Genomic DNA, 16,487 nt, shown 5'->3' on the forward strand with positions numbered 1-16,487 from the left:
TTTCATTTCTGCAATGTGACTCCAAATGGTACGCTACAAAAACATCAGTGTAACAAAAAAATTGCCATATTTCTTCTATATGCTATTTGACTGATTGTTCACTTAGTGTCTTTTAGCTCTACATCACTTGACAGATACAGCAAAATAAAAAACCTGAAATACATTTCTCAGCTTATTTACTGTTACGCTGATTCAAGTTCCAAACTACCACAATCATTCTCCCGTATCTACGTCAATACAGATTTTGTATACTGAAAAAAGTCAAACATTCACAGCATGTGAAGTACCACCATTAAAAGACAAATCACTACCTGCTCCAGAAGAGCCTCCAGAAGTGTCTATTACACCACTGGTGCCTCCCAAGCATGAGCCTAAGCTACAGAAGATGCAAAGCAACCTATACAGAATATTGTTCAGTCTGATTCCTCAGTAGATGGTGCAACAAAGTCCTAAGGCAGTTGAAAACACCACGGATTTGCTTTCAGATAGCCATGGCATTAGGCAAACAGAGCTTGTTAACGCAACACAAGAGCTGTTGTATAAAACCCACACCTAAATCTTTTCATGTGAAAAAGACAAGGGGTAATGGGCACAAGTTAGTCCTGGGGAGATTCCAACTGCACACAGGAGGAGAACAACCAGTCACTGGAATCATCTTCCCAAGTAAGTGGTGGATTCCCCAGCACCAGATACGTTTAAGATTCAGCTTGAGAGAATGCTGGGACATCTAGTCTAGGTCACGTTTGGCCTAGAAAGGTTGGACCAGATGATCCTTGAGGTCCTTCCAACCTGGTATTCTGTGATTCTATAATCCAACTGGTCAAATTCCTTACTGTTGGTACCATTATTCCCATGAAACTTCAGATGCCAGTCCAAGTGAAGCACAAACGTGCCTCTTTTCAGTGAAAGCAAACCACAGCTTTCCATGGCAGCCCTCCTAAAATCTGCTACTGAATGACCCTTCCTGCCTAAAGACTGAGGCTGTTTTCCCTCAGTGTCTGGTATGATTTGGGGTACTGCTATAAAAAGTGCTGCCTTGGCACCAGAGTAAGATTGAAAAACATGAAATTTGCCAGTATCTTTTCAAACATCCCCAACAACTCTGCTACAGCAGTAACTTTCCTGAATGCCTGGACAGGTCTATGGAAAAAGACATCACCTTTTCCTCCAAAAACAAGACAGAAATGCTATCATAGCAAAAATGTAACACCTCCCACTCCCCCTCAACTGCAAAACAGGATGAAAAACTTCAAAACAGGGCAATTTCCACAGGCCTATCTATCTGCACTCAGATGTGTTAGGTTTGTATCTTCCCTTGTAGTATTACAGAAATAAGGGGATTAAGACAAAGCAGGTTCAAACTGAACATCAAATAAAAACTTATCTTACCTTTCCAAATGATCCCTGTCCAAGAACCTTAAGTAGTTCAAACTGTGCTGGATCTGCTTTTTCACAGCCTTCTTTCACATGGTGTGTAATAGGAATTTCTTTCACACTTCCTTCATCCTATTATTTCAAGACAAACAAAAAACAACAATGAACAGGCCTGAATGAATCAAGTATCATTAGAAGTGCACGCAAATGCCTGCTCTTTTCTTTGTTGGTGTTTCGTTTGTTTGTTTGGGGTGTTTTTTGGGGGGTGTGTGTGTTCTGGTTTTGTTCTAGTAGGACAAGAAAGCTGCTCAAATGAAGAATTTTCCCATCCATCCTTTCATAAATAGAAATTTCTAAACTGAAGTAAAATTCTCAAAGAATGCTTATTTATTTCTGTCATAGAAAATGGATGGATTTTCTTGCATGAAAGGAATAAATACACAGATCTTTAAACTAAGTCTAAGATGATCCTTCTGTGCTTCACTTTTGTTTAGCAGCCTTTAGTTTTCCCAGTGGCTAGTCTTCTCATCTTCCCCTTTCCCGAAACAGTCTTAATGAAAGCTAAATTGAATTTCATCATTTCAGTAATTATTGCTTTTCACAGCAGCAAATCATAAATACGGTCATCCATTTGCAGCTAGGGGAATATGCATCATTTGAAGAGCACAAATGTCTTATTTGTGAGTCACCTTAAGAACTCTGAGAATTCTTGCATTCAACAGAAGAAACAGCTTTGGGGTGCAGAGTTCATGGAAAGACTATCTTGTGTGGAGACGACCTTCAGAAAGCTGAGGGTAATTCTGAACTGTTAACTTCTTCCTGTTACTCTCATCTTTAGCAAAGCAGAGCACAGCACCCTCAATTGTGAAAAGACAAACATTCATGATGAAAACAAATCAGATGATGTATTGCAGCTTTCATGGTGTAAGAGAAGTTCGTGTGAGCCAAAACAAGCAAGATGTCAAAATAAGCACCCTTGAAACTTAAAACTACGTGCTAAAGCCTACAACAGCAGCCTCAGCTTACATGCAGAAGAGGAGCAGCACCTCTTAGCCCTATCAAGAATACCAATGAACTTCTTGTACACAGCAAATACACCCCAATCGCATGACGAAATCACATCTGATTCGCAGTACATTGCTTTTAGGGTATCCAAATTAACTGTCCTCCTATCCTCTCTTTAGGTCTTTGTCATGAAAACTTCTCTCAGCAGAGACCAGAAAAACACCCTACCAACCTACAGTGCATTGCTCTCCTTCAATGACAAGTACAAACAGCACCAGAAAAAGACCTGACCACTTAATGAAAAGGTTGGCTTTAGTTAAAAACAGCATTCTATAGTCAGGCTGAACACAGAAAGTCTTGCGTGCCAGGAAGTGTTTAAGGCCAGGCTGGACGGGGCTTGAAGCAACCTGGTCTAGTGGAAGTATCACTGCCTACAGCAGGGGGTTGGAACTGGAGGAGCTTTAAGGTCCCTTCCAACCCAAACAGTTCTATGAAGACCACACATTAAAAGAAGTAAACAGCTGACATACATTTACAATAAAGTGTATACATGCCAACTTCATTTCATCCCCCTCCACCTTGCTGACTGTACATGTACATATTCATCGGAAAGATGCACATATTTTAGTTTAAACACGTGCCTGGAATTTAAGGCAGGTAAGAACACCAGCATTTCAAGTCATCTGACAACAGATGAAAGCAGCAAGTTGTGTAGTTGTACAAGAGACTTAATGGGTGGTTCTTTCTATGAAATATGTAAATATTTGATTTAAATACCTTTTTACCTCACCATCCTAATTTGTATTCTTTAACGCTGTGAACCTATGCATGAGAAAAGATCTTTAAGAGTTCACCTGCTCTTCTGTTTATCACCCACCTTGAGTCATTAGCCTGTGACATCACATGTGGTTGCTGAGGAGACTGACAGAGTATTTCTAAATGTGAACCGAGGAGAAAAATGTTTTCCATGCGAATAAAGAATATCTTGAGATGTATGAAATATTTTTTATAAAGTGTTTTACCTTTGCAAAAGATCTTACTTAACGATCATTAAAGTACTAAAAATTGGCATGACTGAAGTATAAGAGGACCTCTGCATCAACACGAAACGAGCAGGTAAGAAGCTGAACAGATATATAAGCCAGTCTCACTTCTGTTTCTGGTTTGGCCTCCATGAACTGGAAATGTGGTTATCTGATTTTGTACTCTGCTGGTTGAACAGCACATCCATCTCAGGGTTCAGGTACCAGCTCCCACTGAGCTGCCCAGCACAAGAGGTAACTATTCTCAGTAGTTCAAGAGAACAAAGCACTGAAAGAAACACCGCAATCGTTTATGGCTTTGTGCCATCTTACTTTGTTACAGCTTGACTGGTATGTAGCTCCAAGCACCTAACAAACAAGCTCAGCAACATCCTTCTGGTTCAAGTACAGCAAAAGATTGAGACAACCCATTGCTCATCTTTCTTTGCTACATGTAACATGACTACAACACTGACTGTTTATTTACTTACTCCACACCAGGAAATGTCCAATTACCACGTTTCTATCCCCAAGAGTTTATTTTTCCAAATCACTTACTTAAGAAGTTATTGCAACACAAAGCAGTGGTTACAGCTGGCAGTAAAATCTACTTGATAACTTCTTCCATGATTCTGTTCAAAAATACATGGACGGGCATGCTGAAAACGGATGGCAAATTTTTCTATGCGAAGTCAGGCATTTCACTGTGCACAGAATTAGCCTGAAGTTAAGGCCAAGATTTAGCCAACATACAGAACACTGATCTTTAGCATTTCCTAAATAAGCATATCACCAAGGCACTGGTCAAAAATCACGCTCGGCAGGGTTTATTTGGGGTATTTCTGTGCAAGTCAAATTAACACACTGGTGTAAAAATTCTGTTTTAAAATAGCAGGAATTGAGGACCTTCTAGATGAATGTACCGCAACTACATAAAAAGAACCCCACAAACAAACAGATGACAGTGTAATAACAGCAACGTTAAGTGCTCTGTGGATAAATGGCTCAAGGTTGGACAGAGCATTTTCCAAGGTTGAGGGATCTGTAAATGTTCCCTCCAGCACACAGAATCTGTTTTAAATAACCTCATGGGACAAACTTTCCCAAACAAGGCTCCTACCCAGGTACTAATTTTCAAAATCACCTTTGAGACTTGGGAACCTCTTCAGATCTGGTCACATAAAATGACACATTCAAAAGTTATTAAAGAGCAGGAAATGCATGAATTTTGCTTCAAAAGCAAGTCACGCTAATAAGCGTCTCAACTGAACATCTGTCGAATATACTTACATGGTAGGCATATGGTTCACCTTCTTCCATAGGCTCATCTGCCATTTTAAGGCCATTTAGCTACAGAGGGGAAGGAAAGGGAATGCAGAAGAAAAAAAACAAAGTTAAGACCTAAAAATTTTAAATAAGCAGAGTTCATCATTCGACCAATTCACATTTCAGAGCACACAAATGGAAACTGATGTTCTTATCACTCTAAAACTGGAGTTTCAAACAAATACTACTACTTAGACATTATATTTAGCATCTCCCTTATGTATGATTTAGCATATCCCTTTGTAAATGCTGTTGTATAGTGTTATTTAATTGGAATGAATTTAAAATTCCTTCTTTAAAAGCTACAGATACCGTCCATACAAGATGACAGTAACGCAAAACTTTTCTGTTAAGCACAAAATTTATGTTGCAGATGCTTTTCGGACACCTAAAACCTGCTGCTGACAGTTAACTGCAGTTTAAGGAGAAAACATTCAGAAGTGATTTAGAGTCTTTTTAGGGCAAGAGCGAGAAGGGCAAGAGCAGGTAGTACAGAGAACACACACCACAGAATTCTTACGCCCAAAATAATTACCTATTTCCTTAAAAATTTAGATTCCCCTAAAAATTGGCTTGCCTCAGAAGTTATTTAAATATCTAGCAAATAGAATACTCAGATTTTAAGCACTTCAGAAACTGTAGATTCGTATATTAAAATACTTCTGGATCCATTTCAAAAGCACATCTTTGACAGGCAGTAAAGTATGATATGCATCTGGTCAGAAGCAAATAAATGACATGCTCTTAATGACATGCTCTTAAATCAGCACAATACTCGCTAGCAATTACCAACCCCCTCCCCACCTCCAAACAGCAGTAAAGACAGAGTCCACAGCTACAGTAAAAAAAGTTTGTAAGTTATTTAGTTGAAGCTCTAAGTAACAATGGTGCTTAACAACTGAAACTTGACAAAACCCCAATGAATCCAAAGGACATGCTCTGTTTAAACATGCAAAGCATTAACTGAAAATACCTGACAAAATGGGTGAAGCCAATTATGGATTTTGCTAGTGATAATTGCTAATTTATTTGTATGTTAATTGGTCAGCATTTCTACCTTCATGCGGCATCAATCTCACCCAGCAAAACGCTAACCAGAAATAACACAAGGAAACTCAAACCACTTTTTGCCTGAAAACAGAAGTGAAACCAACTAAGCTCTTAGACCAGATAATGACACTCTTTTTCTTATACTTCTAAATTTACTTAAAATACATGTCTAAGATACTGAACTATGGTATCATTATCAGTATGCGAATTGGAAAAACACGATTAAAAAGAACTTGAAATGTAGACCATGCCCCTGTTTAAAACCAAAACAGGAAACTCGACAGACGGGTAGGGCTGAAGGGACAGGTTTATACCACCACGATTGCATCATCTAAGCAAACCCTCAACCACTTCTACTGCTTCTTTTAGGGCTCCTGATTTCAAGTACAGCTTTTAAGAGCTAAGTGCTAAATGAATGATTTTGATGAAGCTAAATCTCCAATTTTTCTATCAAGATACCAGCACCCAGTTTTGGATTCACTAAAGAAAAGAAAAAATTATCAAGTAAAGTAGCATGAGACTTTGGTTACTTTCACTCTTCTCTAAGTTTCTATTTTAACCACAGTTTACACACATATTTTACATTACCTATAATCTGTCGGTTTCACCAAGGACTGATATATTCAACATATTCATTATCTGTACCTATCATGCACTGCCACCATAATTTCTCAAGGCCAAAACCCACTAACCCATTACCCTAGATTCAAAAATCTCACACACGTTACAATGCTACTAACTAATTTGCTACATATCAACCCTTTTTTGCATTAATATTTTTACCAAATTAGATACTGGGATGGACCAAACACCCAATATACTTGTTGTTATATGAATTAACTGAATATACTGAGAAATAATGCCAAACCGCAGACCAGATATGAACCAGGTATGTGCCATCCCCGGAGATATTAAAGGCCAGGTTGAATGTGGCTCTCAGCAACCTCACCTAATTGAACATGTCCCTGCTGGTTGCAGAGGGGTTGAACAAGGCGACCTCTGAAGGTGCCTTCCAGCCTAAACCGGTCTACATTTCACTGTCACGTGCTTTCTTTTCACAATACCACTAGGTTACATCTAAGTGTGAATCAATGTGAGGCCCACCAAAGTTGTCCAAAAGACTTATTTGGACCCAGTAGTAAAATGGGTGTCCACACTCCAGGTGCTCAGAAATCAGATACAACTCTTCACTCATGGACTTACTTATTGGAAGTGAGCTTATGGGGCATTTTGCCTTTTCTTTCTTTAAATGTGGTCAACATTTTCCAAGTATTGCTACATAATTTAAGCTCTGGGAGCAATACTACCAGCTAGAAGAACTGTTGATACACTGAAAACAGCAGCTAAATTCCAGGCAATTAGATACAGAAAGCTGTCACCTCTGGAACAGGGTTTTGAAACAAAAATCAGCATGTTATTTGATCTACATAGTTCCTGAGCATGCCATATAAAGCATACTTTCAGCTTTCTGGCAAAACAAATGTATTCAGTTATTGGATTTTTATGGTGGGTAATCAAATGCCATATCAATTAACAACTTCCTATTGTACACTTTTCCCCTTCACTCTTGCACATGGGGCATTTTTTCCTGTCCAGTCTCTACAAAGACTGGGATGCCTGCCAAAGTCCAAAGACTTTCTTGTTCAAGTGCCTGAATCTACTTTTATCGCCTGATAGTCACAACTATGCTTTCACCTTCTTTGTTTCTGAATCCTGGTCACTGTCCATTAAAACAAAACCACCAACAACCTGTTGGACTGCAACCAAAAGTCTAGTACTTTTTTTAGTTATTCAGTTACAAATTTCAATGACAAAAATCATTACTCTTCTGTACAAATACTTATATTGGCTAAGGATCAGCAATGAAAGTGCTCACTATCTCTCATATAAGGCAAAAAATTAACACTTAATTCCCACCTCTGTGGAAACCAAATCCAAAACTCTGTTTCCACAGCCAAGTAGAACCACTTTTAGTGATATCATTATAAATATTTATGGACAAACATATGCCGAACTATTTCAACCTCAAAGTCTTTACTAAATATCTATGAACACACATATTTAATTATGGAGAACTGGAAAGCACGTTTCCATGAGAACAGGTGAAAGAACCACAGAATAGTTTTGGTTGAAAGCGGCCTTTAAAGGTCATTTAGCCCAACCCCCCCTGCAATGAGCAGGGACATCTTCAACTAGATCAGGTTGCCAAGAAGCAAGTACCATTACTCTGGCAGAGATTTTCACCCATGAACCATTTTGTTTTTCAGTACTGCTGAAGTTCTACAACTAACCAAACATTTTAAATATTAACTCTCATTAAAACACAAACTAAACTCAGACATTTAGGCAAACAATGTGCATGCTTCCCAAAGACAAAACGTGAAAGTGACAGAAAATACTCCCCATTCTTGATTAGTATAAAAATAACTAGAACAGCTACATAAAAGATAACCTGGCAGGTAAGAGACTTACTTTTCCAGAGGTGCAGGCTAAGAGACCCAGTCCTCCAATGTCAAACTGCCTCCTGATTTAAATAGCTGCAATGGATCCCATGACTCGTTGGGACTATACCCCACTGCCTTAGGAGAATGTCCAAAGGGCTTTTGTGAGCTGGTAAAAGGCTTAACTACTGTTGCACATACTTTCCCTCTGATAATTACAGCAGAAGAATTCCAGTATTACCAAAGATTTGCACCATCTTCCCTCCCATGCGAAAGATGTTTTAACTGTTCATACAGTAAATGCATTATGGTTTGGTGGGTCTATAAGTTTTGGCAGAAATAAGCTAAACAAATGGTCAGCAAAGTGCCTAACTACAAGGAAAAACTGTAGAATGTGTAAAGCCAGTTCACTCTGCCCTGCTTTTACACATCTCCATTTAGGCATTCAAACAGAATTAAAAAAAAAAAAATAAATAGAGAAAAAGCAGAACAAGGAATTTTATAATCATACTATTATTAGAAGTAGAAAGTGTTACTCATCACCACTCACATATAATCTCGTCTGGCTTCAAACAGGTAAAATTCTACATAAGGATGAACAAAGGCTTCTGCATCCTCTATGGTTCCTCCTTCACTGTGCTTAATTTGCTAAGTTACCACAGCTACAGTCACCAGACCTAGACCTCTCAGTTCTTCCAAATGAACACAGGAATAACCAGTTTGCTTCCCCACATACAGAAGTATTACTTCAAATACTTATTTCAAAATTTTAGAGTGGAAGCTTACATTAGAAACCCCAATTATTTCGAAAAGACTTTGAAAATAAAATATCTTTAGAAAAAAGTCCTGTGAAGACAACCACATTTGTTCCTCATTTATTCCAAATTACATCTGCACAGAGTTTGCATCATTACACTAATTAGCAACACATTGGCCTACTGAATCGTATTTCCTGAAACAGGTTTGAGAAATCTGGGGGTTCTGTGAACAGACAAACAGGTGAGGGGTTTTTACTTTTTTTGAATGCTTAAAAGTCACCACGAACAAAACTGAAGCTTAAAGGCACTTGGTTTTCCTATAAAACATTCACAACTTTTCTCCAATCAACTGCTGATTGTTTTTTTTTAAACAGCAGATATTCTCAATGTGTGGAGCAGCCCAAGCAGGATTCGGTACACTTTACTGCTTGGGCTGGCATGCTTTCGGGAAGGAACAGTTTTCCCCACTACAACAGCCAGCCCCACGTGAAGCAGGGTTGGTAGGGTTACCCAACACTGAGTTACACCATCAACAGCTGAGTCCTACCCTACCACAATGTGAGCAGAGGAAGAATGACTGCTGATGGCAGAGTCCACCTGAGACTCCACAGGTTGATGCTGAGTTTTTTCATCCACTGCTAGCCTCATTCCCTCAGTTCCTCTCATAAAGGGAAGAGGGCAGGTAACTCACAGTCTCTTTAAATATACCAAGTAAAAGAGGAAGATAAAGCTATCCACCTTAAACAGACATCTACCTTACTACAGAAAGTTACAAAGTTCTTTTCCTGTGGCAAATAAGTAATACATTCAGACAGGATAACAAATTCGAAGCAACATATAATTACTGATTTTAAGAAAACATTTTGATCCTTCCCAATGCCAGAGATTAGAGGGGAGCTACATGTGCCTCAGACCACTTAGAGCTATGACCAGACACAAACCTAACCATAAGCACAGGGACCACTGAACCAGTAAAAGACTTGAGATCTTTTTACTACTGCCTGCTTAGGAGATGACTGTAACTCCAGAATAAAAGGGCATAAAGCAGCCAGTCTCGAAATCATGTTTAATAGCATATAGGAGAATACTAGAAAAGGTTAAGATTTACACTTGATGTGAACAACATACTTCAAATTTTATTCTTAACAAAGCAAAAAGTTAACCTACATAAATATTAAAATTTGATGCAAGTTAACAAATCATACCATTCTTCTGATTTAGGGTTATTGTGAAGTCTCTCCAAAGCTATCCTGCAGGTATCAAGGGGAGCTACCTCAAACAAACCTCCTGCTCCTTTTAGAGACTCAGAATAACATTGCAGATTTCCAAAATGATCTTTAAAAGTGGTATATCAAAACAGAATTATCATCATTATTATACTGCAGCACTTTTCAATGCATAAAGACATTCATTGTTTTGCTTTTAAGTCTACTAATGTGCTTACTTTTTTTTTCTTTTTACATTTTTTTTAAGACAGCTTGTTCTCAGAAGCCTTTATAAAAAACTGCACATTGTTGCAATGGCTGAGGGCACTCAATTCAAGTTACAGGTAATACTATTACCTTCTTTTCTTAACATAACACAACCTAATTGTGGAGGTTTTCAGAGATGCACCAAACGAGGTAGCTGAGTCATCCACGTCACTGCCAGTAATTACTCACAAAGGAGTTATGCAACTCCTAACACTGACAAAATTCAGTGGCCTTTGATAGACCAAGCTCAGAACATGCTTCAGAGGATGGGCTGCAAACACTGGCCAAAATCAAAGACATATTTATTCAAACTGGCATGGGCTTATAGACAACAGCACCAAAGCTCAACTCACAAACAAGCAGCAGCTCTCGATGCAGCCCAGTTCCCTAGCCGAATACTTCAGTTTCCAGTCACTTTGCTGTTTCAACCTCATCTTCCTTGTCACTGTCAGCCAATTAAGCAACTCACTTCTGAAGTGTCTGTTTCAATACTTGGGTACCAGGCCACATTTACACAATTCACAACATTTTCGTACTGCAAACTGCATGCACTGAAGTCAGTTACACTTCTCCTTTCAAATGCAAGGCTATTTGCATTAATAAGGCAGAAAATCCAAAAATTACTGTATTCTGCCCATTTCCAATTATTCTTGCATTTCATTCAGTTTGGTCAATAAAATGTTAACATTTACTTTCTTCTTCCTTTGTAGATTGCAATCATATTGTAATAATCTACAATGCCTGATTATAATCAGCACCTATTTGATTATTGTACTATTTTTATAGCCATGAAAATATTTATTAATCCTATATTAAGGAGGAAAGAAGTTCACTCAGTATTTGAAGCTTAGACTGCAAGGCACCAACCCTTCCTACCTAGACCTAAAGAATCCCCAGAGTCACTAAACCTGCTGCACAAGTGACACTGTCACAGGAATACGACAGAACAGCACACAGCACAGTCTAAAATGCAATCCTCAGCATTTCAAAGACTTTCAAAGTAAAAAAGGGCAAAATCATTCAATCCTAAATTTCTTCCAAAGGTTCATGCTGTTTTTATGCTTCAAATCATGAAAATTTGTTTCCTACCTTAAAAATCACATTCTTCCCTTGCCAACTGTTTTTGCTTCATCAAGTCAACACAAGCACTGCCTCACTGGGAATGCGCTTATTTCTAATAACATAATCCTAAATTTAGCCAACAAGCAGATTCCTTTGGAGAAAACTTTCTCAGGTTTTTCCTCCTATGCCACAACTGATGGACAAAAGCACCAGTTAACACAAGTAAGTCTGTCTTCACAATATAGGATTATTTCTCAGTTTCACCGCTGACTGCAGTTCCAGCAAGGCCAAGGTCACAGAGATCTATCAGACTGCCAAGATAAGGTTGTAGTAAGCATTAAAGGTTATAATTAATTCTATAAAATTTAAGAAAAGAATCCAGACCAAAATCCATTTTAATGTAAGTTAAACCTGTGCTAAATCCCCAAACCACGTGAATGTAGAATTCCAGCAAGTGGAAAGCATATTAAATGCATCCCAGGGACGTGTTGTAAAGTGTTATAACAACAAGTATTTGTTAACGTAATTTGGGAACTTCACATGCAACTTTAAGAAACTGGTTTTGGTATAAATGAAGTTTCAAATGCTCCTAGCCAAATGCAACACAGACGCAATAAACACAATGTCAGAGTACAAACGAAATAGTTTTACACAGACCCTGTTAAGTAAGTAGTTCATGTACAGGCTTGAGGAAAATGCAATTCAAACAACGCCTGTTGCAAACAGTTGCATTCAGATGTTAGGAACACAGAGCTCTTTCAGCTGGAACTCCACTGTCCTATGCTCTGTGGGACAGACAGCCGTGACTTCAGAACCAGGCTCCTACCACAGTACACTGCCAAGCTCATGCTTCTCTGTTAGCCCTGGCCCAGTCAAATATTCGAAGGTAACTTAAATGCCACCACGACCAGCAGAACTACCTGTTTGAGCCTTGCTGTGCTGGGGCTAGCTCTCCAGCCACTCTCACTAACTGCCAATACAGTATTTATGACAAGATCTACACACAAAAGCAGCACTGAACAGTGCACTCTGAAAAAAGCATCAGCCTTGGTGGAGGGGTATTAGTCCAGCTAAAAAATACTGAGACACACACAACAACCACGTGTTCACGTTTCAGCTACAATACTTGTAAGTTTCATTATCTGAACACTGATGTACCACAATGCTCTTGACGAACAGGTCAATGGGGCCAAAAAAGCTCTCAGACCTTCAATAAGCTTCATACCGGAACTACAGCATACTATTTTTACAAACTATAAGATAAACAAATAAGCCTTAATACCTTCTGCTGACTTTTTAATCCTTACCTGTAGCTTCACTAACATAATTAGGATTTCTCTACTATTAAGGTACAGGGACTGCATCAAGTATTATTAGATCATTAGGAAATTTTAAAGTGTTAAAGTGTAGCAGCTGTGGTGTGGAAATGCATATCCAGTAATTATAGTACTCAGAAGAGGCACTCTGTAGACACAGCTACAGAAAGTAAAATTAAAAGCCAAAGAAATGTAAAACCTCACAGCTTTACTCCTGCTGGGAACTACTGCGGTGAGTTTTTTAACTTTATAGGTGTAATTTTTTTATCAGAGAATAACATTTCAACATGATCCTTTAAAGGATCTTGTCCTTTCACTTCTCCCAAAATTTTAACAACACCAGTTTCGCGCACTTTGCACTTAGAGATGAATTTGCTACAGACCTTTTTATTTATGATAAGGAAAGCCTAGTGCATCACGGAAAGCAAGTCTGACCAGTTTTAATAAGCTTTATTTAGATAATATCTTTCGTGTGCCTAATACACCTAGGTGTAATCTTTCATTTGTCATACCTGATGATACGTGACACACAATCCTACCCTTCTGATTTAGAAGTGCAAAAGTTTTAATACTCAATGTCACATTCTGCCGAGATACACACACATAACCAGTTTTACCATTTATTGTCTTTTGAATAGCATGTGGTACTTGCTTATGGATGCACTTACAATGCTAAGCAGTACCTCGAAGACACTCTCGAAGTCATTCCTCGTTCTTTATGTTTAAGCATCCAAACCTCAGTCTGGATATACATGTCTGGAGACCACTTCGGGTTCTTTCTGTTAGTTGTGTGCATTATAATTACCGTAGAGGCACTCAACGAAAAAGCGAAGGGACCTCTCCCAGCGACAACCAACCTGCGCACACACCCAGCTTCTCCCAAGAAGTTCAAGTAACTTCCCAGGGGAGCTACGGCCACAGAACCGAGTTTACAAAAGCCCTCCGGAGCTGGATGTTAACCGGGAATCAACAACCGCGACGTTAACACCGGGAAGAGGCGGCACGGCGCACACCGGCCGCGAACACTCCGCCCCGCGTTACTCCCGCAGCCGGGCCGCCCCGCGCTAACCCCCCTCCACGGGCTGCGCCGGTCGCCGTCGCTCCCCAGTCCCGGGGCCGCCCCGGGCGCAGCGCGGGCTGTGAGGCGTTGCCGCCGGCCACGGCCGCGGAGGGGCGGCACGGGAGGCCCCCGGGAACGGGCCCTCCGGCGGCGGCGGGCTCCCGGGGGCCGCCACCTTCCCCGGCCGGGACGGGCTCCCACAAGGCCAGTCCCGGCACGGCAGCTCCGGGGGGGGGGCGAGCCGCGAGCAGGCCAGGGGGGCGGAGGCCGGGAGGCAGCGCCGGAGATCCCGAGGGAGGCGGGGAAGCGGCGGCGCCGAGAGCGCCGGGAACCGGAGGGGGGAGGGAGGCGGACAGACCGGGGGCGGCAAGGCGAGGCAGGGGGGAGACCTGCGGAGCGGGGGCCGGAGCGGAGGGGCCGGGGGCGTTGCGGTCCGCCCGCCCGCCCTCCGCCCGCACCCCCGGCCCGGTCGGTCCCAGGGGCCGGCAGCGGGGAGGCAGGTGCCCGCGGGGAGCCCCGCCCGCCCCGGCCCGGCCCCGCACTGACCTCGCCGCCGCTCACGTACAGCTCCATTTTGTGGCAGGGCTCCGGCTCCTCCGCGTCCTCCAGCGGAGCGAACGGCACCATGTCCCGGCTCTCCTGCTAGCCGGGCAGCCGCTGCGCATCCCCCGGCTCAGAGGCGGCGTGCGGCCGCAGCGGGCCCGCTCCCGCTGCCCATGGAGCGCGGCGGCGGAGCTCCGGCGGCTGCTGCTGCTGCTGCCGGCCGGCGGGGGCGGCGCCGCTCTACGCTCCCCCGCGCACACCCCCCAACATGGCGGCGGCCGGGGGCGGGGCCTGCGCGGCATGGGGGTGACGTCAGGGCGGGTCGGAGAATCCCCTGCATGGGGGGGGGCGCGGTGACGCGCGGTGACGTCAGCGTCCCCTCGGCCGGGCGGCGCTGAGCTGAGGGGACAGGGCCGGGCGGTGCCGGGTCCCGGCCTGCGGCACGGGGTGGGCTCCGGGTGGGCTCCCGGTGGGGCGGCCCCGCCGCGCTGCCCGCCCGCCCGCCCTGGGGACAGCGGGGAAGGAGCCGCGGCGGGGCAGGGAGGGAGCGGCAGTCGGTGCGGTGGCGGCGCCTGAACGTTCCGAGTGAGGCTGAGGGGGGGGCTCAAGACAAAGCGAAGCAAAGGAGTGTAAAGAGCGGTGGTGCAAAGTGAGTCCCTTCTCCCCGCGAAGAAACGCCCGGCCCTTACCTTGGGCGCTGTGGGTTCCCGTCATGGGCGCCGGCAGCCCCCGGACTGTGGCAGGGCGGCTGTTCCTCAGGTGGCGGAGGAGAAGAAAACCCCGAAAGTTCAGTTCTGTTTGATCTGGAGGCGGCGGGAGGGGAAGCACAGGCGGCTGGAAAGTGGGAAACTACAGCCTGGCTCCTCCTGTGCGCTTGGTGAGGTGAGGAGCGCCAGCAAGCTGCGTGCAGGGCTGTGGGAGAGTGGAGCAGCCTGCTTCACCGTGGTTACAAACACCAAGGGGATGGACTCCTTTGTTTCCAAGCATGTATTTAGAAAGAAAGACTACAGTATTTCCAAACCCGAGGGGGCAGAAAAGAGACCATGGATAAAAAACCGACCCTGTTATTTCCCCGTCACTGACTGATCTTGGAGATGGAGCACACTCGATGATACTATCAAAAATACATATTTTTAAGGATGCAAAACTGCCTCAGTGACACTGAGTTTCTTTTTGAACACCCTGCATGACTTACCAGTGAGCTCTGGCCTTTGGATAAAGCTAGCAAAGGAAGTCTCTAGCCCTTCTTAATGGCCAAATAATTCTGATGAGATTAGCGTGACTGAGGGAACAAGCCGGTACACCCCATGGCCCAGAAAGCTTTCCCATGCTGATTTCTTTCTACTCAGAAGTCAACCATCGTACAAACAAATATGTAGTATAAGATGCTGTGCTGCTGTAGTCCCTGATTAAATCAGAGTGACCTGTTTCACAAAGCTAACCATCACCAGCTCCCTGTTGCTGAGCCTGCTGAAGAGAGCTGCCTATTGTGAATGTGTCATTGCAGCAACAGCCAGCTGGCATGTCAGCATTTCCATTGCAAACCTATTTTTAAAGGTCTGTAACTCAACCATAGAAGACGAATGCTTTGGGCTGAAATGGGGAATGTGTACGAGGAATGTTCATTCTTCAGAAAATAAAGAGCATGGGAGAAAATGTAGGACTGAAGTTACCAGTACTCGATACAGAGAGAGAATTTTCATTTAAAATATAGAACTGTTTAGGCTGGGTCACTTTTAAAGATTATTTTCCTTATAATAGGATTGTGCAAAGATGGAGCTTTTAGAGCAATTAAATGACAGGAGACAAAAGGGACATACCTCCGTTCCGTGGGCCTTTGGGTCACACACAGCTACTTACTTCTGCACCTCCGCTGGTATCACTGCCACACATCCACAAGAAACGAATCTTTTCCATGAGATTAAACATGTATGTACTTGGGCCATGTCGTAAGGCAGATCTGAAATTTCAATACAAAAGAAATCAAGTGAGAAGTGACTCTTTGAAAGTGCTTGAGTGCTCAGCAAGAACTTGTGTCTAAAATCTCTGTCGCAGATG

At 42.6% G+C, this 16,487-nt stretch overlaps 1 protein-coding gene across 4 annotated transcripts in view; it reads right to left on the bottom strand.

Moving 5' to 3' along the window:
• RPS6KA6 (ribosomal protein S6 kinase A6) overlaps positions 1-14,657 on the bottom strand; it is a 52,916-nt gene extending 38,259 nt beyond the window's left edge. For 3 of the 4 annotated variants that reach the window (XM_065689443.1, XM_065689442.1, XM_065689441.1), the window contains exons 1-3: positions 14,433-14,657; positions 4,692-4,751; positions 1,390-1,506 (exon numbers count right to left, since the gene is read on the bottom strand). In XM_065689443.1, the coding sequence (XP_065545515.1) occupies positions 1,390-1,506; positions 4,692-4,751; positions 14,433-14,513 (258 nt within the window). In that variant the 5' untranslated portion in view covers positions 14,514-14,657. Of the gene's footprint in view, positions 1-1,389; positions 1,507-4,691; positions 4,752-6,645; positions 6,692-14,432 lie in introns of those variants that run through there. The other variant, XM_065689444.1, reaches the window with a different exon arrangement.
• Positions 14,658-16,487: the final 1,830 nt, after the last annotated feature.

The sequence above is a fragment of the Lathamus discolor genome, chromosome 9 (genome assembly GCF_037157495.1).
Source record: "Lathamus discolor isolate bLatDis1 chromosome 9, bLatDis1.hap1, whole genome shotgun sequence".
NCBI lineage: Eukaryota > Metazoa > Chordata > Aves > Psittaciformes > Psittacidae > Lathamus > Lathamus discolor.